Source organism: Saccoglossus kowalevskii, chromosome 8 (assembly GCF_978046115.1).
Source record: "Saccoglossus kowalevskii chromosome 8, keSacKowa6.1, whole genome shotgun sequence".
Classification (NCBI taxonomy): Eukaryota; Metazoa; Hemichordata; class Enteropneusta; family Harrimaniidae; genus Saccoglossus; species Saccoglossus kowalevskii.
This window is the reverse complement of record NC_140648.1, coordinates 20,702,349-20,727,140: the sequence shown is the minus strand read 5'-3', so window position 1 is coordinate 20,727,140 and position 24,792 is coordinate 20,702,349. Positions and strand designations below refer to the sequence as shown.

At 36.7% G+C, this 24,792-nt stretch overlaps 2 protein-coding genes across 3 annotated transcripts; one reads left to right on the top strand and one right to left on the bottom strand.

The window, feature by feature from the left end:
- Nucleotides 1–6,583: 6,583 nt before the first annotated feature.
- LOC100376210 (collectin-11-like) lies at nt 6,584–9,453 on the top strand. Its single transcript, XM_002734232.3, has 5 exons — nt 6,584–6,724; nt 7,615–7,780; nt 8,581–8,719; nt 8,938–9,019; nt 9,280–9,453. Exons 1-4 carry the CDS (start codon nt 6,650–6,652, stop codon nt 9,017–9,019), a joined length of 462 nt encoding a protein of 153 aa, XP_002734278.1. The 5' UTR covers nt 6,584–6,649; the 3' UTR covers nt 9,280–9,453.
- A 2,964-nt stretch (nt 9,454–12,417) lies between these two features.
- Nucleotides 12,418–23,503, bottom strand: LOC100376362 (7-dehydrocholesterol reductase-like). Of its 2 annotated transcripts, none has more exons than XM_085502327.1 (5): nt 23,368–23,503; nt 19,986–20,115; nt 18,983–19,205; nt 13,833–14,471; nt 12,418–13,397 (listed from the first exon to the last, which is right to left on the bottom strand). In XM_085502327.1, the coding sequence occupies exons 2-5, from the start codon at nt 20,099–20,101 to the stop codon at nt 12,933–12,935; spliced, it is 1,443 nt and encodes a 480-aa protein (XP_085358453.1). In that variant the 5' UTR covers nt 20,102–20,115; nt 23,368–23,503; the 3' UTR covers nt 12,418–12,932. The 2 variants fall into 2 exon arrangements, with proteins under 2 accessions (XP_085358453.1, XP_077864921.1); XM_078008795.2 differs by having other exon boundaries at nt 19,986–20,139; nt 23,368–23,496.
- Nucleotides 23,504–24,792: the final 1,289 nt, after the last annotated feature.

Here is a 24,792-nt window from a genome sequence, read left to right as displayed (position 1 = left end):
TTACCTGAAATACTATCATCTATTTTGTCTACTATCAAATAGGGACTTCATAAAAAATACTGTGAAGTGGTAAAATTTCAAATGGATATTACAATGTCGCAAAGAACTTGTCGACAAATTGAAATCAAGACCACTTTCAAAAGCGACTTTAATTAACACGTGGTTTGCTACAACGTGTACCACATTATAATTGAAGTCACGCATCAAAAACCTTTTTCTTTCAAGCATTTGTTGATAAAACGGTTCTAATCATTACAAGTATATAGTGGCTGGGTTAGAATGTGATCTAGACCGATATGAGACTTTTCTACATTGAAGAAGATATTATTATTATTATTAAGCAAGAATTCTTGATTGATACCATATTTGTCAAGTTTGGAGGATATATCTTTTAACAAAGTATTTATATTCTAATAGTAACACATTGTGCCAGTGCTCCATTGCTTGCCGATTAATTCCTTTTTCGCAGGATACCCGGACAAACAAAAACAAAAGAAACAAAAAAGACAAATCATTTAATCTCAACATGCAGATATATTGATGATGTACTCTTCATCAACAATTCCAACATTATATTTCAATGATATAATCCAGTTTGATACTTACATGTGTGCCCTGAATTTACTGTGCTTTGTAAAGAGAATTTTTTCTTAGCTTTTTAGCATAATGAACTTGGTATACAGATGATTTCAGACGGGATCAATGACACATATCTTATGTTAACCTCCGGTTTCTTACAGAATGATGATGTGTGGAAAGATGTAGAATATTTCGAAACACTTGACATCACTTCACGTATACCATAAGGACCATATATTTTATATATCGCATACGGATTTGACTATCATGTAGAGTAATGTATATGTCAGTCGTTTATAATAGTGTGACTTGTAAACTTTCTTGTATGACCTTTGCTAATCAAGGATTTGGTATATTATTTCAACAAATCAGTCAAAATCTGATGTACATTTAATAAAAATGTATGATATCGAAAAAATGCATTACAAATATATATTCTTCAATTATTTCCTAACATATATACTTAATGTACATGTTGTTTGTAAACTAATGTAATCATATATTCGTAGATGGCGTCATCATGGTAGTGATGCAAACTGTCGTTCAATGCACATAGTCATCACCATTCAGCCTTGAAATACGAGACATGCAACACATGTTAAAACAAATAATGTTTTGGAAGTAATGCTGAATTCGTATGATCGATTAAATGAGTAATTTTACATATTTGAATATAAACAGTAGATTAGAATATTATTCGATAACATGGCAAGGATGGAGACTATTTTCATATCAAATTTCAAAACCTTTTAACAATTAATATACCAGCATTATTCAGTTCTCTGGATTGAATATCGAACAGGAATACTTAGCTATAGTTGGTTAGAATTAAATTTAAGGGCATAATGTAATTGGAATGAAGCAACAAATAACTGGATTGATTCATTTATTCATTCATTAGAGCAACGCTACTGGTTATGAAAATAATATGATTCATTATTAAACTCCATAGACTATGGAAGGGGAATAAAAAATGAGGCATTTCCTTTGTTGTCATAATCCTTGTAATTTCTCAAGCTGCTAAATCACTGCTTATTCGGGTCAATGATTCTAAAAAGCACATGACTTACTTCCTGTTCTATTAAACATATTACTCAAGTCAACAAAAAGGGCCACTGTGCGAATGTTTTCCATTTTGAGGAGAGCCTGTCAAGGATCATGGATCAATGCATTATATACAATGTGAAGGTTTACACTTTCTTGTTTTTTGAAGGAGTATAAATTGATGTTATGTCAACATTCATACATCATTGACTTCTGAAAATCACCTTACTTCAAACAAGTTTGCTCATAAGGTGATATGTCCAAAACATCGGTGATAACATTCTGACATAGCTGTGTCAAAATCAGGACAGGATTCAGATCTGTACACGGCGGCTCATTTACCCAAAATATAAAGTGTTCTTCTCTAGATAGACAATGCAACATCAGATGAATATATAAGAATAAACCTTTGAAACAGACAATATGAATTCAAATGTGATTTAAACTGTGAAAATGTACAGTAGAAAAACTAGAATACATTTGAAGACAAATTTAATAATGCAAATGCGAATTTCTTTAGAACTGGTACGTACCAGAAATTCAATACTCATGCACATTTCATCACATCAACGAATAACGTTTTTAACTCACCGTAAACAGTAAATCAGCGGTCACACCGACATATTCTAGCAGGAAACATAAATAGATGATTATGCATTATCCGTTATTAACAGTAGCTTAATTGTTACGCCAGTTTACAAAAACAATCTTGAAGAGAGAATAGCACGTGTTATATTCGCAAATAGTGTGATTGCCTTGCCTTAACAAAATTTAAATAGCTTCAACAACCGATTGTTTTAAATTTTCAAATATTTACCATCTTTTTGTTCTTCTCATAATGACGTCAGTAGTTTATGAACACACTAGGAATAAATATAAAACATCTATTGAATTGTAATCTTTGCAAAACATAAAGAATGTTCACAATAATCGTTATATATAAACTTATCGCGGCATCTTTTATATCTACATGAAACACGTTTTAAATGACAAGTTAGTATAATAAAAATGTATTGTTTACCAAAATATGCACATATGAAACGCTGACATATCAAGCAGCTTCCGGAATATGTATAACATGGCATGTCTTAAATGTCATCTTCATCATCTGTTAGGTCATTAAAAAACAATCGATTATTCCTTCCATGTTAAAAAAAATACATACACGATTCGATATGCTTCGTAACACACTTTGTGAATCTGTAATATGTGCAGTGTTTGCACAGCTTTTCCATTTCCGTATATACTCAAACACAACTAATGCTTTTTTAAAGATGACGTAATGTCATGTGATCTAGCATAAAAATGAGTAGCTAGTCACTAATATTATATTTTATTCTACGATAAAATGATCGTTGATGGTTTTCAGATATATAGAGGATATATAGAGTGACCCTATGATATCAGATTTATTAAAAAGAGTGTAGTGATTTTCATTTGTTCCGTGCCTTTGCGTAAACAAATGAAAATTACTACAAGAGTTCAATAAATCTGATATTGTAGGGTCACGAATTGGATATCGTGTTTAACCCATGTACCCATTTCGCAGCTTCTAAGGTCTAAACACTGACGCAGGTATCGTGTTTTAAGACCATGTATTCAAGACATTGTAAAGCCTTCTGGTTCATTTGCATATTCGATCGCCATCCATGAACGCCGATTACCGTTAGTTTACGCTATTGCGATTAAGGAGTATTCATTATTTTTGAAGTCATAACTATATTAACGGTTTAGAGGATGTATTGGTAATATAATTACTAATTTTTGAGTCAATATAAAACCGCGGCTGTGTCACAATCCATGATAAGTCGCCACTAGACACGAGTGAAACAAATGTATGTACGTGTTGGTGAAGTTAAGGTTGGAAGAATTTAAAAAAGACATCTCACATATATGCGAGGCTTTATATCACACACGCATATCAGTCGGCATCTGAAACTAGCAGAATTAATATATAATTGTTAATGATAACTCAAGAAATGTTTTGTAAAACCACCAATATCTTTGAGATAGTAATTATTCAGCGATAGTCAGCCACGATGTCTCAAAAGATTAATCTGTTTGCACGGGCCAATCAGATAGCCGAGATTGTTAATACAATAGTGTGGAGATATTACCCAAATATTACACTGCGTTATTAAACTAAACTATAATAAATAAATGTTGATATTTATTCACGTGCAGTGTTTTTTTTTAACACGAATACTTCACTGAAATAGGTGCAGACAATACATGAAGCTCTCTTATTGGGCATTTGTTGCGCACAGGGAAATATTTTAATAATATCGTGACCATTACAATAACCACAAAGTTATCTATGTCAATGCTTTTAGAGTAAAGTAACCACGACATATGTACTTACTATGTAAGTTGAAAAAGTGATTAGTTTCTAAAGATAGCTGTCAACTCCCCCCCCCCCCCGAGATGTTTTATTTTCCCGAATAATACGATGGTTGCATGGTGTAAGTACAGCGAATAACAATGTGGCTTGTTAATTCGTCCTAGGAGAAATGTCTCCCAAAGCGTCGCCTAATTATAGCCGGATGTATAGACAAGTTTGAGAGTTAATTATTAGTAAGTAAAAAGCGTAATTTGTGCCTTGACATAGTAACAATGAATGACCTGCAACACACGTACGTGCATAGCCGTTTGATAACGGAACATGCAGTGAAAACTAATATCGCAGACATATTGACTAGCCTATGCCTTCATACTACTGGGAGTCCAAATACACGATGTCTTGTTTTACAATGGTATTCTCATCGTGCGCAGACCGTCTTGTATTCCCCGGTGAATTCGACATGTGATTTACATATTTATTCGGCCGTCGCTTTCAAGACGATCGTGTAAACCTCACACGCACCATTTTGTAGTTAACAGAGAATGATTTACATAGGCATTACTCGATGACGCTAAATATAGCATCGAGTCAGCACTCGTAGCTTTCCAGGACATCCATTTACTTCATTTTCAAGTACTACTGAATGTAAATATGAATATCGCCATTGAAAAGAGGTTCAAATTTGAACAATGGAGGCGCTATTATAAATTACTGGACTATATTCATTATGTTTGTTATGTCAGTACTCAGACTACTTCTCATTCCGCTGGTTGTCTAAGATCAGTAGTTTATGTATTTAACCTTTCTAGTAAGGGTCTCAAGGGCGCGCAAGGTGTGATTATTACGTACATATTCAACTCAGTTAACAAGAACACACTCCAACTCCAAGTGCTCCAACTCTGAAACCCCAAAGTCGGTTGGTCAAATGAATGAAGTCATATTCACCATGGCTATCCCTAACAAAGCCATACTTACCAAAGTTATCCCACATGTTGTATTATGGGTCTAACAAGCAGCCTCTCGGCTGAGATAGCTCCGCTGTTAGCGATACACATTTCAATTAAAGAACAGAAGATATCATTAGAAAATGAACAAAATGTATAGTATCAAAACAATCAGACTTGCGGTTTTCAACAAGAAGCCGTAAATATCACTTTTTACCAAAAAATACAAAAATATTCATGAAAATTAGAGAATTAAAGATAGCATTACAAAATGAACAAATCTGAATTAGAACCACATGTAGTACCTATATATGTAATATCAAAGCAATTGGACTTGCGGTTTTCAACAAGAAGTCGCAAATATCACTTTTTACCAAAAATGACAAAAATATTCACCAAAATTAGAGAATTGAGGATATCATCATGAAATGAACAAATCTAAGAGAGGTCTACTCAAGGTACATATACACCAGGTATCAAAGCATTCAGGCTTGTAGTTTTCAAGAAGAAGTCGAAAAAGTAAAACATTGACACGGACGACGGACAATCTGATCACTCATATGATAAGCTCCGCTCGACAAAGTCGACATCGGAGCTAAAAAACCTCACCGACAGAAGAAACGCAAACATGTACCCTCGCAACGGGTTATATCACACACAAAAAACACTGTCTCGTGAGATTTAGAGAAATTGACATCACTTGAAATAATTTTGTGAGAACCATGTACGCCATAATCTTGCGAATTCGTGTGAAAACAATTAAAGAATATGAGTTTATTACGAGGATACCGAAAAGTGTGTACGAAGATAGTACAGCGGGAGTATCGACCGACGCCCAGCGGAGGTCGATGTGACGGCGTATTGTCTGAGCGCCTACGTTGCGGTATCCTTGTAATAACCTTTTTATTATACATCTTTTCACCCATCATGGTAACTTCTTTGTGTGGAGACCTTCAAATCCTGGTGTCAGCCATGTTTGTTTTCATTAGAGGACGCTTACGCGCGTAATCATTTTATATTCGGAATTCGCATTTCCTAATATGGTAGAATGAAAATACCCCGTAAACGCTGTAACCTATGGCGTTACGGTGACCGGTGTATAATAATGGTGTTTATTAGTTACTATGACACAATCAGGCGATAATATCATGTGCAATACATGTATTGTGACAGCTCGAATACGACGACAAATCGTATTATTCAAATCAATATAATGTGTAAGGGTGGCAACTGTAATGGACATGTGTCTGGGATATAATGAATAATGTATTAACAGTTTCTTACATAAATAAATTAAATAAACGAATAAATAACATAACTATAGACAATAGAAAATAAATGTGGCGGGTGTTGCTAATGTTACGACCTCGTTATGTGATTATGACCCAATGATGTCAGGTTTGCAAGTTTGTTTATGATCTGTATCTTACGTGTCGTCTCGTCAACATTACAGAACAGTGTATTTTACCATATTATATCGCACCAAATTTGCATAATTTATGTTAGCAACAAACCTTTTTATTCATTTTTTTTAAAGTTTCGGAAAAGTTTGACAACCTTGTAAACCAGAAAATACTATCAGATATACAAACACAATTAAGTCAACAACGTATTGTTATTGAATACTTTATCGCGACAAATCAGGAATTTAATCTGGTGTTTGCGCTGACTGGATTACTTATTATGTATACATCACGTACTCGTCAGAGTTAATACAAAACTGTCTGTCGGATTCACCACTATGAACAGTTGGCTACTGCTGATATGTATGGGTGTGCTGTCCCAGTTGAGCAGCGGAGTCGCGTATAACGTCACGGTAAGACCATACAACGGGCAACGTGGCTCATTATACGCGTTGGTCGTTGTCTTACACAGGTCGCATGTGGTCAAGGGGCATAACGATTATTTATCAGGGATAAGCTCTACGCATACACGAATTATTGAGGTCACCTGGCTGCGAATACATTTTAGCGTACTAGATGTATAGGTAAACTACACGAATCAGAAGCTATCCCATTAGCATCATATGTAGTACATACATTAGTCTTTAAGACGATAACTTCGTCTTCATCGGACACAAAAGCTCTTTGCGTATATATCTATTTATGTCGACTCTGTGAACTTCGGACTAACGTTGTTTAGTATTCTTTGGTGCTGGTCCAACTAACTTATATAAAGTTAGACATAGGGTTATCGCGCTCTCTCTGTATATGTATACATAACCAGGAACACCACGTTTCAAAAAATATGTTATTCTTTGCTGAACGCGTTTGTTTCGCCCTAGTTTGTTTGACAGAGTTCACTGCACCCAGTTCAAAATAAGATATTGTTTTATACCCCAATGCAAACTGCGCACTGTTTTTTTTTTTGTTTACGCGGAAGAACATGTCAACGCAAAAGACAGATTCCCACGTTCCTGCATAGCTAAGGGTACTTCAACGTGGGATCAAATCACACATCGTTGCCATGCTATATAGACATGCGCGCACGTGAAACCCGTTTGTTTGATTAGACAGAAGACCAGCAGTGAGCCGCAACTAAAAAGAGAATAGACGCTGCTGACATCGTCACACTTACATCTTGTGTGAGAAATGTCATCCAAGGGCGTCGGTTGTGGGATAATTAGTGCCTCGATACACAAACAATAATACAGATAAGAATTGACTTGGCAATACCCGGGGCAATAAGAAGAAATTCCATTTTCAGAAAACTGAAGGCGAAGTAAGTCAATATGAGATAGTGTACCACCGGAAGACTTATTTCGGGGCGTTGAAATACTGCGAGGAGCTAGGTGGTCGTTTGGCAAGGATCCCCGATATGGAGAGAGATAAAGCTGTCATCAGTTGGGTATACACCACGAACGACGAGTTAGGTGAGTCCATCAGAATACGCACCATGTTTATCACGTGGGGGAAAAAATCCCTGGGTCACGTGATGGCTGGCTAGTATCGCGTTCATTTTGAACGACGCGACTTATTAAAATTTATCTATTTTGATCTTGGGGTGTATTCTTTCTGAAAAACGGGAATAAAATTTTCAACTTTCAATATGTACTTTGAGACGATGTATGGAATATTTATGTAAGCAAATTTGAGGGTTACCTCATGTTTTTTTTCAAGAAAATGAATGTTTTAAAATTAGGTTTCACCGTTCGATTGTCAGTACAAGTCATAAATATATGTGATGCATTCAGAAGGTCAACGGGCAACTGAATGACGCAATTGGTTACAAAACGGAGTTGCATTGACACCAAATTTTTTTATTAAAAGCACGTGATTATATCTACACTTTAGATAAACATGGCCTCAATAAAAACAGCTATTTGAAAACAAGTGGTATAAAAACAATAATCACTTAGCACGCCCTCATAAGCTACACACACTAGCAAGAAAACTTTTAAACGGATATATACTTTGTCTCTAAACTCAACAGTTCTATAATATTTCTATCGCTTTTAATAATAACAGTTGCATTAAAGGGCGGCGGTTATCGCTCCACGTCCTGTTCGGCATGGGACTCATAGCGACGTATATACAACGCGTGTAAAATTCAAAGACTCGCTACGTGACGACCACCACCCTTTAAGAATACTGCCTATATAATATACTGTTGGGTTCTGTTGGGTTATATTTCCTCCAATGTCTTATGACGTATGGAACATTGCCTACCCAGGTGCTCGCTATTGGATAGATGCCAACGATATCCAAGAGGAAGGGGTGTATCTTAGGTCAGACGGAGCAAAACAAAAGTTTGCAAATTGGGCAAAATCGGAACCGAATAACAAAGACAATGAAGACTGCATTGAACTCAGGTGAGAGGTGAAAACTGGTTAGTGGTCCTTACAGAGAGTTTGTTTGTTTGTTTCCTATATTTATTAGGGCAGTTGATTGTGTTAACTCCATATTGGATTTTGCAAAGGATTATGGGAAAGAAAATTGAACTGTAGAGGGCGTTTGGCGAGGAACTTTCATCTTTTCCCATGGAGCCCTATGTTACGCATTATCTCATTGGTTATCTTTATTTTTTCAGCGAAAACGCAGATTATGCGTGGAATGATAGAAGCTGCTACTTTCCAAATTATTTTATCTGTGAATTTCTTATTTATCATTAAGTAAGTGAAGCTCTAGCATTATTATAATATTCAGTACGTGCACCATGCACACATTTCTCGCGTCAGTAACTGCGCAAGTCCAAAACGCCGTTCATACTTTATTTGTCTCGTTTTCACGATGGACGCCAGGAACCAATTTTTAGGGTGATTGCAAATGCGAGAACATATTTTTTTTTAGAATTTACACATGATCGTAGTTTACGCAACCTCGAAAGCGTGTAAGCTGTATATACTAAATTACGTTATTGTTTTTCCCCCAGGTTTAATCATTTCGTATCACAATTCACTTGGAAGATGATTCTCCAATCAGCCGAGCAGTTTCGAGTGATCATCTCGTATAGTATTCGATCCGTATACAAATTTGTCCGAATTACTCCAGTAAAGATGTAAACCACGGGTGTTAGTATTGATTAAATACAGTATAATAAGTAAAATGTGAAAGGTGTCTTCTATTTAACGCTTAATTGATTCTATTGAAGGAGCAGTGTGAATAACCTAGATCTGTTTTTAGTATTTTAATTATACACGACTCGTAATCGTTTTATGAAATGTATATCCAATCAGTTGTTGAATTACTGGTCCGTACCATTATATCAATGCGCAGCTGCATTTGTGCAGTTAGTTATTGTAAAAAGAGCACACATACTTCAACGTTTAACTGGATTTTGTTTTATTTCGTGAATTCAAACACACCGTGAAACCGACTGAATACTATCAAAAACCCCACTGCGTAGATTTGGCGAAAAACAGTTGCTGTGTACCTGCAATCTACTGCGAACCGCGTCTCCTAATACGCCGGCGTCGATGATTGTTCTGGAGTCGTTCATAGCATTACTACTACGAGATTAGATGTATATATCAACCTATTAGTTATGCTCAAGGTGTCCACGTCGTATTTCTGTTACGAAATGGTCAAATCAACATTGAAAACTTTTGCACATTTTTTAAAATGTAAACAAGTAAAACGATCAATTGTATACAATGTAAAATTAGTGGACGCGGTAAAACGAAAATGGTATTATGGGATGTTAGCATTTTAAAAAATAGAGGACAGCATCAATTGCTAGCTATATTTGTTTTGTTTATTCAGAATGATTTTTCAATAAAGACAGCACTGGCAGTTGGGCGCGTTTAGCGTTATATGTTCGTATCGAACGCTTGGAGGGCGGTGGTCGTCACGCAGCGCGTGTTCGAATTTATTGTAAATAATTCATTTTACACGCGTTGTATACGTCGCTACGAGTCTCATAACGTGACGACCACCGCCCTTTAATGGTATCACGAGACGTGTGTACGCTAATTTGACAATACACTCGGAAATACCAGATGTACACACGAGGTAACTAATAAACCAAATCTAGCAAATTGAGCCATACAACGGAGTGCGATATATGGATCCGTGTAGACGTCGGTTGTTGAATATTGCTATATTTCTAAACGAACGAAGGTGATACACTCAATTCGCCGTTAGAGGGCGACACTTACTAGAAAATTTTACTTTACAATCCCATGCAAGTCACTATAAAAATGTGGTGGTTCAGAAATTGATTTATTCAAATAAACTATAATGATAATGATAATGATACAACAGTCATTATACATAACAAAATTGTTCCAATTCCAGCAATTAGTTGACCACCTATCCAAATATCTGGCGACAGAATTATCAGTAATGACGCCAGGGTTATGAAGCAATGATGATACAACTTGCAATCAAGCGTTGCCAAACTACTAAAATACATTTAACTAAGTAATAGAACGGATCTTGGGCAATTTACCAGATACAGTTGTATTCCATAACTTAAATAGCGTATGTACAAAAAAACAAAAAAACAGACATGCACAACATACAGACATATACACTGTTCTACACACATTGCAAGTTGGCGAAAATGATTACTGTGCATATGCAAAATCTTTTGAGTATATGCACACTTGAAACGATAATCTTTTTTAACTCCAAAATTTTTCCTGTGTGAATCTGTAATGGTCATCGCCAAAATATGGACACTGAAAACATAGTATATACCGATGTTGTACATTAAATCACTTGCAAGTAGAAAAAGATGGCCGCGGGGCTGGTCAACGCCATCTAATTAAATCCAATTTTGCCGAGCGAAATGGTAAACATACTGCTATCTTGAGAGGCTAAACCCCGATCTCTGATGGCTTATTATATAAGATTTGACGTGTCATTCCAATAATAGTATGCGTCGTGCGTCACAGTTTTCTAGGCCCCCACGAAAAAATAGCGACTACTCTACCCTTAATGTATACATCACATTTTATGTAATATTACGCACGTGTAGGGTCACTTTGCCCACGCAGTAGTGGCTTATTAAACAATATTTTGGTAATATTTATTCATCTTTATTTAGAAATAAAAATGTTCAAAGTCACAGCTATTGCTACTTTAATAGACAGTACAATCATGCACGGCAGGTGACTGGTTCTACAAATACTGGTCTACGAAACAGGGAAAGTACTGAAATACATTAACAGGAAATATTTCACGCAAAGTGCAGAAGCGTAATGATGCGAATATTATACGATAATAATTTAGTCTGGATTACAAGTACATGTATTTGAGCCCCACGTGCATCAGTTATACTTGATCTTGATTCTACTCTACGGTGTTGATACAACTATCACGTAAATGCATTTTGTGAAGATGGACGTATACAAAACGTTGTTCAAATATTTACCAGCATATGCGTGCTAACTTAACATTCTACAAATTAAATTTCTCTTCAATTTGAATACTGGTAAAGTTCGAAGATTAGACCCACGTTTGATAGATATTTCGCGTGACACCGTTTCGATAAGTTGCGCCCCTCTAGCGGCGAAACCAGTATGTGACGTATGTGGGAGTAGGACGATGTTCGTAGCGTCTATATTGTTTTTGTATGTAATCGTTTGTTTTTTAATGAAGTGCTCGAGAGGTCTGATGTATTCTACTACGAACGAAAATAGTGGTCTATCTGAACAACATTGCTAACACAAATCTACGCCATTTTGATGTCATAAAAGTGATAAGCCGCTAGAGGGCGCGATATAACGGAAAGGTGTATTACTGTAAAATACTTCATTTTCGCTTGGAATTAATTTTTGCTATTTTCACTAAAAGAATGATTCAGTGAAAATTAAATTTAGCAAATATACCTTTTTTTATATTTTACATTCAACTCATCAAAAATCAGTGAAAATAAATTCCATACAAGTCACCCAAAAAGTCTTTTCAGTGAAAATTAATTCCAGCTAAAATAAAGTATTTTACAGTAAGAAGAAAAAACTCTGCACTCAGAATATCGAGAGTGCAAGCGAGAGAATCAAATATTAAAATGTGTAACTGGTTAAACATCAAATACCCGTTGAAAAAAAAACATAGCAAGAACACGTTTCCAGTGTTCTAACACAGTGTTGAGAAAAAACATTTTATAAAACAAACCGATTCAGTTAAATTCAAGTTGCAAGTGATAACTTTTGATTATGACAAAAATATAGGGGAAAAAGAAAAGGTATCAGTGAGTAATAGGTGGCGATAAACGTACTGATGTCATGAAATTTATATGTCAATTTTAAAATTATGAATAATGTCGAACATGATTTATGGCATCATGGTGATGAAAGTCGAGGTGCTTAATAGTTCGAGTTACGGACAAAAATGTTCGAGTTACAAAAATGACCACGCCCATATTTTAGAAACCACACCCACTTTTGCGAGACCTTGTCCAAGTTGTAACTCTGTGTTCAATAAACTTTGTGTTATAGGCAACATACATTTTTTTTTGATGAACGCCCACATTTTCGTAACTCGATGCTCGTAACTCGATGTCCGTAACTCGAACATTTCAGCATCTCAGAAAAAGCAAACAAACTAGTTACTATGAATAACACCTGGTTCAAAAACATACTAAAATATTCCCGGTAGTAATCTGTAGGGCACGCGTGCGGTGTACCGGTTCCAGTCCTTGCCGTACTTGCATCTACAACGATGTTCATCGCGTATGCACCTATGCACCAATAATATGGTCATATAAATAATATAGAAATAAGGCAGCAAGTGGCCGAACCCTGTACACAGACAGTAGGACAACGACCCCATCAAATCACCGGTGTAGTTCATATGACGACTGACGCCCCACCACCCAGACACCAGCAGCTTACTCTGTCGTTCTGTGCCGTCCGATGAAACGTAACTACATTGGATATATTCAGGTTTCTTGCCCCAAATCAAGCAGTCCCCATCGTGGCTCCGGAACCAATCTTTCTGGTGGTTTACAGCGCGGAAAATGTAGTAACCAAGCAAGCCGAGCGTCAGCACAACAGCGCAATGAACAGGCGGTAACACAATGGGGTTGTAAACAAGATACAGTCCCTGCAAAAAATGTACATTATTGGTGGTCAATATTAGGGTGGCACGTTTTGATGTAAACAGCGTGGTCAGAATACGTTACATACGTGAACAAAAAACTGTGTCAACAAAATTAAGTCCCCATCGTTACGTCTACAGAAAGGAGACAGTAGGTTTAGCATTTTGTAGATTTAGGTGTGAAAATCTTCACAATTAATTCGGGAAATGAAATGTGCTGGTAAAGTTCCCTGACTTCAAACTTTTCAACCAAACTTCTTTCAATCACTGCAGTCTGGCTCTGTGTTTGTCCTGTTAAAATTTGAAATAATATGCAGTACACGTTTCAACAAGAATAAACATCGATCCTTTTTTTTTTATTTGTAAAATGTGTTAATTAACCAGTCACACAACCCCTCTCACTATCACGCACGCGACGCCCCTCAGCTCTCCGAGACTTACCTGCAAAGTGTAAAGATACGGCAGCCAGACGCAGTCTCCCCATCCCAGGTACCAACCAAAGTGATCGTGACAGATGTCAATAGTATGCAAGTACCAGGATTCGTTCCAGAAATAATCAACCACATACATACAGTGAAGGATATTCACTAAAATCATAGAGTTGGTCACGTGACCATACAGTTCATACTGTTTCCAGGCAAACGACAGGTTGATCAGAGTCCACGCTACAATTCCCGGGCGACCGTTGAAAAATAACTTGAAATCAAACCATTTGCCGATTCTGGGATTAAGCTCTACACCCATCATGAAATCATAGAAGATATTCCCGCTGCGCTTGCAGTCTTCGGCATTGGTGGGGAAGAATTTTGCTTTGATGTAGGCGAAAACAGAGACGAAATTGCCAGTAATGTTTGCCACCCAGAGAAGACCACCCCAGTTATCGAAGATAACGGTCGGCGAGAACCAGTTGAAGTAGAAGGCATTAGCAAACCAGACTATATGCGAGATGGTCCAAGCTTGGAGTCCATTCACTTGGTACCACATTTGGTTCCCTGCCGGAGTTACTGACCCTAGACGGATACCGCCTTTGTAATTTGGAATGATGTAATGAAGGACATCCGGAACGTTGTAGAGAAGTGCCTAGAAATAAACGTTAATTTAATATGACGTCATGAAATCAAGTTGATCTCAGTGAAGCATTTATTATGCATCATCAGTTGTCATTTTCACTCCCGCATCACAGACGCGTTAATTATTCGACGGTTTTTAATTTTGCTATTTTTGTTTATAAGTCAATCCCGAAAATTAAATCCACAAGAACTTGTAGAGTAGCAATATAACTCATTGTTTCCTAACCAAGTTTGTGAATCCCAGTGAAATTTCCCATGACATCAAAAATAGTTAAATTAAAGCAGGGGATCGACACCAGCGCACGCGCGGGAATTGAGTCCCAAGCGACGATAACACACGCTAACAACGCAAAGGCTCATGGGTAGACGCTTGTTTGTAAACAATGACACGCTATGGCCATCTGATGCATGCACAGGTAACGACTCCCCGCTTTAAACGTCGGTGAAAATAAACGTTTTTACAGTGAATCATTTGAGTAAATGCATTTTGAATGAATGCGCCATTTAATTGGCTAGTTATATTATCGGATTCATTTGGTTACAACGTGCCCTCCAATAGGACTGATTTTGTAGATACCGTTATAGTCACAATGCTATCCCTCAAAATCGAGATGAGTCAGCTTGTCAGAGTGCTGAAAGGGTCGGTCTTTATGTGACTGTATAGGTGACTAAAAATGTTGCAGCCACGATTCCCTTCGTTTTTACATTTGTTTTGTCTATAAAATGTGAATTTCATTTTACCAAATTCCATAAGATGTTTTTCAAGATCAGTGTTTCAATGTTTTTTCTCCTGTTGTTCTCCTCGAAATCGACGTCTCTAATTCTGCCTACTTAAACAATCAAAATTATACGAGAAGCGTAAGTCAGGGGGATTTGTTTGATGGGCAACCACTTCTTATGTCCTGCTATTTCTAATATTATACATGTTATACGAGAAATCGTAACATCTGTTGCTACTGCGTCCAAGCGAAGGCCGAAAATGAAACATTTCTACTTCCTAGGCTAGTTCAATCTCCTTCACATGCACGAGTTATTGCGCTTTACAGCGCCACAGGCAGCATCCAACTTTGTGGTCATTAGTCTCACTGTGCATGGACATTTCCTCTAATTTATTTTTACCCGAAAACGTACAACAAAACGTTAAAAATAATTGTTTGTGGCAACCGTGCTATTTAATATCAATTTCTGACTTTTGTAGAAATATAAACACAATTTTATCTGGGACTAAGTTATGCAAAGTAATCATGTTACTGGTGTGTATAGGCAATACAATTTTATCTGGGACTAATTTATGCAAAGTAATCATGTTACTGGTGTGTATAGGCAATACAATTTTATCTGGGACTAATTTATGCAAAGTAATCATGTTACTGGTGTGTATAGGCAATACAATTTTATCTGGGACTAATTTATGCAAAGTAATCATGTTACTGGTGTGTATAGGCAATATAATTTTATCTGGGTCTAAGTTATGCAAAGTAATCATGTTACTGGTGTGTATAGGCAATACAATTTTATCTGGGTCTAAGTTATGCAAAGTAATCATGTTACTGGTGTGTATAGGCAATACAATTTTATCTGGGACTAATTTATGCAAAGTAATCATGTTACTGGTGTGTATAGGCAATACAATTTTATCTGGGACTAATTTATGCAAAGTAATCATGTTACTGGTGTGTATAGGCAATACAATTTTATCTGGGACTAATTTATGCAAAGTAATCATGTTACTGGTGTGTATAGGCAATACAATTTTATCTGGGACTAATTTATGCAAAGTAATCATGTTACTGGTGTGTATAGGCAATACAATTTTATCTGGGACTAAGTTATGCAAAGTAATCATGTTACTGGTGTGTATAGGCAATACAATTTTATCTGGGTCTAAGTTATGCAAAGTAATCATGTTACTGGTGTGTATAGGCAATACAATTTTATCTGGGACTAAGTTATGCAAAGTAATCATGTTACTGGTGTGGATAGGCAATACAATTTTATCTGGGTCTAAGTTATGCAAAGTAATCATGTTACTGGTGTGGATAGGCAATACAATTTTATCTGGGTCTAAGTTATGCAAAGTAATCATGTTACTGGTGTGGATAGGCAATACAATTTTATCTGGGACTAAGTTATGCAAAGTAATCATGTTACTGGTGTGGATAGGCAATACAATTTTATCTGGGTCTAAGTTATGCAAAGTAATCATGTTACTGGTGTGTATAGGCAATACAATTTTATCTGGGTCTAAGTTATGCAAAGTAATCATGTTACTGGTGTGTATAGGCAATACAATTTTATCTGGGACTAAGTTATGCAAAGTAATCATGTTACTGGTGTGTATAGGCAATACAATTTTAAAATAATGGCGCTCTCTTCGACAACCGTCAATTTTTTATTTTGCCGGATTTCACTGTTTACTCACAGTTATTGCACATTCTCATAAAAACCACATAATTTGTAACGGCTTATTTTTTTAAAAGTTTTTAGATATAAAGATATTGCAACAAGCTTTCGCAAATCATAGACCTTAGAATTGTTTTCTAAGGTCTACGCGCAAATGCATAGTTAAATTGTTGAACATTATCACGTGATCAGAAATCCTACATAATCGTGCATCATCATGTCATTAATTCTAAATGTGATTGGTTAGAGGCATTCATACTAAAACCAAGATTATTTATAATTTTGCTTCTAGATGAGAACTGTTAAGTCTGTTCAAAGCATTGTTCGTTGTTTCAAACTGTTTTGTATGAAAAGTTCAATAAGTTTTAACACTTGTGGAAACAGTTTTTTTTTACCGACGAAATCACGGTGACAAGGGTGATAAAAATGATGATTTTAATCACATATGTAAATTTACTTAGTATAAACGAGCAGACTGCAAGGAGGAAATGCGAGGTATGATTCTACACGGCTGCCACACAGACACTGGACTACCTGTCAATTCAAAATTTACTACCCCATTATACGAGTATAAAAACAAGATCAAACATTGCAAGATGTATAAATAGTAATACGCAATGACTATAAATTGACACAGGCGGTGCGTCACGTGATCCGGGACCTTGAAAATCAAAACAATATCGATCGTTCAAATCGTGGAGTATACATCGCCTCTATTGAGGTAAAACAGTTAAAATGAAGAATAATATTCTGTGCACCTAGCAATCGAAGTGGGAGCAGTCCACGAAGACCAGCAGTCAAATCAGGAGTACGGAACTAAAGTATAGGAAAGACCACTAAGTTGACGTTTTACCACAGTATCACGGTGGTTTTACCAGCGAATGCCAGTACCAGTTGTTCGCAAGGTACGCTTAAGAATTACATTCGGTAGTGCTGCTATGACTAGTATTTAAAAAAATTAGGGTCACGTGTAGTAACACTATGATAACCGTCACGTGACTCTAATTTAATTTGTACTACGTGTTGCTAACCTTCATCCAATCAAATTGTCACGGTGAATACGTGTAACTTATTAATTTGTAATCAGTTTAAGTCACATATTCAAATTTGTCGGTACTTTGATCTTGTTATCCCATGGTTTCAATTTCAAGACGACTATGGTACAAATAAATATACATGTATACATGTACGTAACCCACAATATATGCACAACGTTGCCACGGTAGATAGTGCCAAGGTAGTGTTTTTGAAGGTTATTATATTACCTTTATACCAAATGTTTTCATACCGTGCATGCTGCTACATACATTAGTGTTTTAATAACGAATAAAGAAACAGTACCATGCATTCAAGTGGGCATAGCGTCGTGTGCCCTGTGTCAGTACCACTACACATGGACTACACTCATTTAGATATTAGGCACTTTTCATCTGGAATAAGTTGAGAAATGATGCGAGGAAAGCACAATATGTTAAACAAATTTAGAGACAACCAGAATGTATTCATACCAGTGCTTTTTATGCATCTATAATTTTTGTTTGCAATTACTGGAATAATTTTACATTTATTGTTCATTATTGTAATATATCCTACTTATTTAACACAATCTTATTGTGCATATTTAATCGTCTAGTTTATGTAAATTTTCCTTGACTGCATTAGTACCATTGTACTGCTTGATTTCAATGAGATTAAATAAATTTCTATTGTTGGATGATTGAACAATTAACTGTTACAGGGTGATCTCTGTTTCTAGAAGCTATACGATTGAGTCACCATGAATCAATCAGGCTAAAACTCTGAGTCCATAACTGCTACGATTGTAAACACGTATGGCTAGTCGCATAACAATCAAAGAATACGCAGAAGGTATTGAAGGCATATATCTCAAATATGAAATACTGTATTCAATATATTAGAAGCACATCAAAAATTTCATTGAGTTCGCCACAGCAATAAATCAAAACTATACGTTACTATCAAAGTCCCTCAAGTTCAAAGATATGTATTAAAAAAAAAAAAACGGGAAAATAATTGTTTCATTGATGTGATAAAACAAATTCATGCGCTGTATAGCAAAGAGCATTACAATATGGCTAAGAATAAAAAAAAACATACCTGGAACGAAATCCATACAAGTCCTACTTTCCAGGCTTGTGACGTCATATAAGGCACCTTCATCCATATATCGTATGGAGTTGCTTTGCCGCTGAAAACGTCAAGCAATGGCCCACTTAGGGCGCACTGGTACTTATCACAGGACACAAAGAAATACACAACCAGGACTGGGGCAAACATGAGCAGACCGCACACACCAATGTACGAGAATAAGTCAACTTCCCTGGAATGAAACATCACAGACGCATGAAAAAGTAGCTATGTTATCAACATAAGTATTTATAGTGAAATGACAAAGATACAATATGGACCAACTGCATTTGACAGGACAAACGATAATGTTTTGATTGTAGTTTTTTTTGTCGGATCTAGACAAAGAATCATATCCTATATGTATTATATTTTCAGTACGTAACCACGGATGTTCCGTTGGGAATTTTCATTTTAAAGTTCTATATGGAGAAAATGTGTATTGTTATAATACTGCATGTTAATAAATACATTGGATTATGACAATATCGTGAACTAAAAAAAAAGAAAGAAAACGTTTTACGACACAAGATAATTTTACACATGCGCGCTGGTCGCTTTTGTACGTAAATACCAATTACTGCGTGTGTGTAATATTTGGTTTACTTTCAAATTTATGATAAGTCATAATTGGTCATAAACACTCAGTATCAAACGAGAATTAAAAAAAATATATAATATACGTGTTCGTCGTCACTATTGCACCCTCCAGTCCCATTAGAAGTGATTTCTGGTTGAGCATGGGCAAACAAAATATTAATGAGTCTAGTTCCACATGATTAAAATACACGCATTTATAAACTGTCATTAACATAGTATATCGCGCGTCGTGTCCCATTATAACTTTTTTGTCCCATAAGGTAACTAGCAGTCGTATCAGCGATTCCATTCCGAAATACGAACCCGTGATCCAACGTTAAACAAGTGAAAACAAATACTTGACATCTACGTTTTTGATACTGTCAATGCTTACCATGCACGCCCCCATTCACCTCCCTTTCTTTTGTTTTCTTCCATGTTCTGTTTCCCTTTGCCTTCAACACGCGATTCCGATTTCGTGCTCTTCTGACTTCGGGTATGGACCGGCATGGTGTTTCAGTTACCTGAATACGACAGTGAATGGTGGACTGTAAAGGATGCAGACAATATTTAGTTGGGTGACCTTGTCCTAATTTGAAGGTCAAGAGGGGTACTGTAAATGACGAAACACGGAACTGCATTTGTAGATCACGCACGCGCAATGGACGACGGCCTTGTGAAAAGTAGACGATCTGCTCGGTGATCCTGGACAACGAACCTGAGCTGACATCTACATAAACTGTTAATACATGAAACTCTTCGACTGACGAAATTTGTTACGAGATTAACCCCCCCCCCCCAAATCGCATGTAACCCCCACGCATGTAACGATGCCCCGCGCTCCACAATAGTTCTGCCGCATGTCACACGGCAGGTATTTATTATAACAAACGTCGTAAAATGAGTCAAATGTTTCAAGGCAATCGGTCGTGTGTACCTGATTGTACTTTCGTACTGCCAGTATTTCACAGAGTGCTTTAGTGGATACTCTATTGGCAAAGCAATATTGATTTACAAACATCGGCGCTCAAGGTAGTTGACCGCCATAAAAACATAACATCAGACTATAACAATAAGACTTGTGTAGTGTTTATTAGCAATAATCGTAAAAAGTAAAACGTTATGGGCATCTACTTTTCACCCAAACAATGGGTCAAACTGAACCTGAATAAAAATTGAATCGAATGGGATTCTTTGTTAACATGTATAAACAAATCATGACGTAATCGTCATAAATACTAATTATGGTTGTTATTCTGAATACTGCCTATATTTCCCCATGTTTTAACACGGATTCCACGGATATGCGCCCATACAGCTTTTTCCCCCTTCCACTTTTGTACTAAGATTAAAACCAAAACGTTGGTGACTGTTGGATTCTTTAATTATGTTACATTTTTTAATAAATTAAAGTTACGCCTTGCTAAACATGCTAACTAAGGTTCTATTTATAGAAAGTTCCCTCCCGTGAATACTAGTACGTTTACCACGTCTTGTTTGGTATTTTACTTAAATGTAGATATTTATTTATTTATTTGTTTATTGTATATTGTATATTTGAGAATGCAGACAATCTAAGAAAAAGAGAGATTGTCGTTGGGCTCATAAAAGCGTGAAATAATAATAATAAAGAATGAAAGCCCATATTATAGTAAAAAGCGACACGCGATTATAGCACACAACTCGGGGGCAATGCATGCCTTGCCTGGTGCGCTGCGTTGTGTAAACCAACCTATATGCCCATTTTTGGACCTAGTCCTTTCAAGTTTGTGAATTGTTTGCTGGCGTGTTCGTAGCAAGTCTATTCAGTGTACCTATACAAGCTTCAGTCTGAATAGATTCTTCAGCTTTTGTTCAGTTCGGAAAACCATAATCTACGTTCACGAAAAGGCTAGCCGACAATCATTTTAATAGGGCCCATGACGACGGACAGCTCAGATTGAGCAGGGTACATCGAGTGAATCTAGGAGTACAGTTTATGACTACTGTGAAACCATTTATTTTCACTGACATTTAATTTCACTATTTTGATGTTTTGAGTAATTGTACTGAGTTTTATATTCATAAAGAGAAAGAATGTTCATGTGGATTTAATTCAGTAGATTTTTCTCATCGGCGAAAATATAAAAATTTAAAAACCAGCGAATAATCATTAATGCTTTTACAGTAGTTCCCTGACTTTATTTCAAGTGTATAAATACAATTTACAAAAACGGCGTAACTGAGATTACTACAAACAACTTATGGTTAGCACAAATTCAATATTGAGTAAAATTGTTTCATTATGAACTGCCGGCGCGCACGCGTCATCGGGGGGGGGGGGGGTGTAGCCTCAAGGTCAAACACCGACCGATCGAGTCCGATTTTTACGCCCTTCAATTGAAGTTGTCCACGCCGCACATACCGAGCTGGGGTTACAAACAACGGTTCCATTCACTGACAGTTAGTTTCGTCTGCGTCCGGGAGACGTCGATCATAACCATAATCAAGACCAGATGACAGATTCAGCTCAACTCTGGTCACACAAACTAGACGTTGACATCCGATACAAACTGTAATCATTTTGAACACCACAAATTGTTCCGCCAACATTTTTATACCTTTTTGTAAAAGCAGTTGGACTTAATTTAAATCGACTACACGACACATTTTACAGGGTTATTTTGTAAAAGATCACAAAAGTTGACCTTGGTATTCAAAGAGTCCATGATCAGGTACATTGAAACTTTACACCCAAAACAGTTCTAGAATTCATGAAAGCACGTGTAAAAACGCGTGAATGCAGTAAACGTGAATTTAGAAAACAGCCGCCCTTGTTATAACCAAGGAGAATATAATAAAATTATGCCAAGTAAATAATAGTAAAAAAATACGTAATAATAAAACAAGCATTGACACCTGCCTTGCAAATACATATCACACCGACCGCCAGATGAATTGCTAATAAATGCATATAGTATACCTTTGATCAAATAGTTAATTATTTTTCATATTTATTGTATTGTTTGTTTTTTCAAGTAGATAGGGTCTTATTTTATTAAGATAAGAAAGAAAACCTTACTGGTATTCAAGAATTAAATCAATCAATACCAATTATTACACATGTGACACCACAAGTGTGTAGACGTTAGCTGCATGCTACTTCAAATCCAGAGAGAGGCGGTAAATAAAAACAAGGCCAGACGGATGTTGTAGTACGACAACGCACACACTCACTGAAGCCAAAGTACTATTGCATTTGAAACAAAGAACCAGGTCCAGCCGCGATACATTCCACACATCATTTTCCAGCCCGGTAACGGAATATTTACATTTTGAAAATTTACACATGGCTACAAGTACTAGTACTATTAGAGCAGCACATAAATAACGTGAAAATTACCGGCATATTTACGTACGCAGAAAATCACGTGACGCGGTCAAACATTTGAGCCGAGGCTGTCATAAAGCATGTACAACGCATCGGCACCTCGCCTACTACAGTCCGACACTTAGCAAGCGGCAGCACTGCACATGCTGTATCACTGTATAATTACACACCATAACACGTCGCAGTAGTAAGCACCGCGATGAACAAAATATTGCAGCTTTGCACGATATAGTAGTCAGCTAAAAATAAGTTTTGATAGTAATAGGGTTAAATCCGGCTAAATTCCAAATGATCGGAAGGGCGGAACGTGAAAACCCAGGCCGGCCTCAACTAACCGACTAGCGGGCTCATCTAACCATGCATCACCGACCCTTCATAATTACCAGTTTAAACGCAACTTACTTACCGGCGTATACGTCGCTGATTGTTGACTTTGAAGAATAATGCCTGTGATATGCTATATATTTTAACTGAACGCTAGACCGACGTGTTGAGTTCTTTGTTAAGCACCACTGCAGACGAACGATCAGGTGATGTCAGCCTGAAAAGAACACTTTCACCTCACGATAATAAAATGTCAGAGCGCATGCGCAAATGGAAACGCAGAGCCATAAATTACCAAGCTGAGCGGGCGAGTTAACGTTTAACACTCCTATTACGGCATTTGGGGGAAAGGGATTTATTTAGAACATATAATTAATTACTACTTATTATACAGTTCTTTGTCTGTTGAATAATTATTAATTCATGAACTAGTTAATTATTTTTTTACCTGGCGTGGGAGAAAGGAACCAAGCCTACAAGCATATAACTCACGTGATTTAATATAGCAAATACATAGGCACGTTGAAAGGTTGTTAGTATGATTAATGACACGCAATATGTATGTCAAGTAGTTTTCACACGACTTTCTAAATCCAGCTTTCAAACAGCGTTCTACACATCGTGCGTATTTTTAATTTGATAGGATACATCACGAGGTGACCATGACGCACATTTGGAAGCTGTGAGTCAGGACGCCACGCGTTATACCGTGCCTTACACGACATTTAAGGACTGTCTAAGATGCATGGTAGTACACGTGCACGACAGCATCAAAGCGCAGGTTGTAGGTCAGGTCAGGTCAGTTTATAGGTCAGGTTACAGCCGGTTATTTCCGGTTATTGAAGGTTTCGGTATATAAAACATCACACATAAAATTGTTATAATGGTATTATGTCCTCCGTCGGTCACGATCTTTCACTCGCTCACCGTGTTCTGCAAAGTAAGTTCATTCTCCGAAGAACAGTCAAAACCAGAATGCTCAAATTTTATTTGAAATTACGAGCAGGGCGGGGGGGGGGGGTGGTGGTATTTTTAGTGCTTCTACCGGACTCGGTGTTTTGACAACAATGCACGTGTTTTATAGGCTATGCTTAGATATTTCCAGCAAACAACAATGCCTGTGTTCAGTTATAAATTTATCCCCCACTCCATGCAACTAGTGCATTACGAGCTAGCATCTCGAGATGGGGTAAAATTGCTAACTTGCAATCACCTGCATTCGAACGCATTGCTGCATCCCTCGTACAATAGCTGTCACACTGAAAAAATAGTTTCCATGTTGATGGGAAACAATTATTATTTACATACAGGCACCCTAATTGTCTAATGATTACCACTTACTGAATTATAAATGTTATATAACACGGTGGCTTTGTTTATTTCTTACATGTACACAATTTACGAAAACAAATGCAGAATGAATGTAATTAAGATTAATTGCAATGTAATGTCATAAATTTGTTTTTGCGTATCTGTTAACCGACTTAATTAGCTGATTATTAGCGAA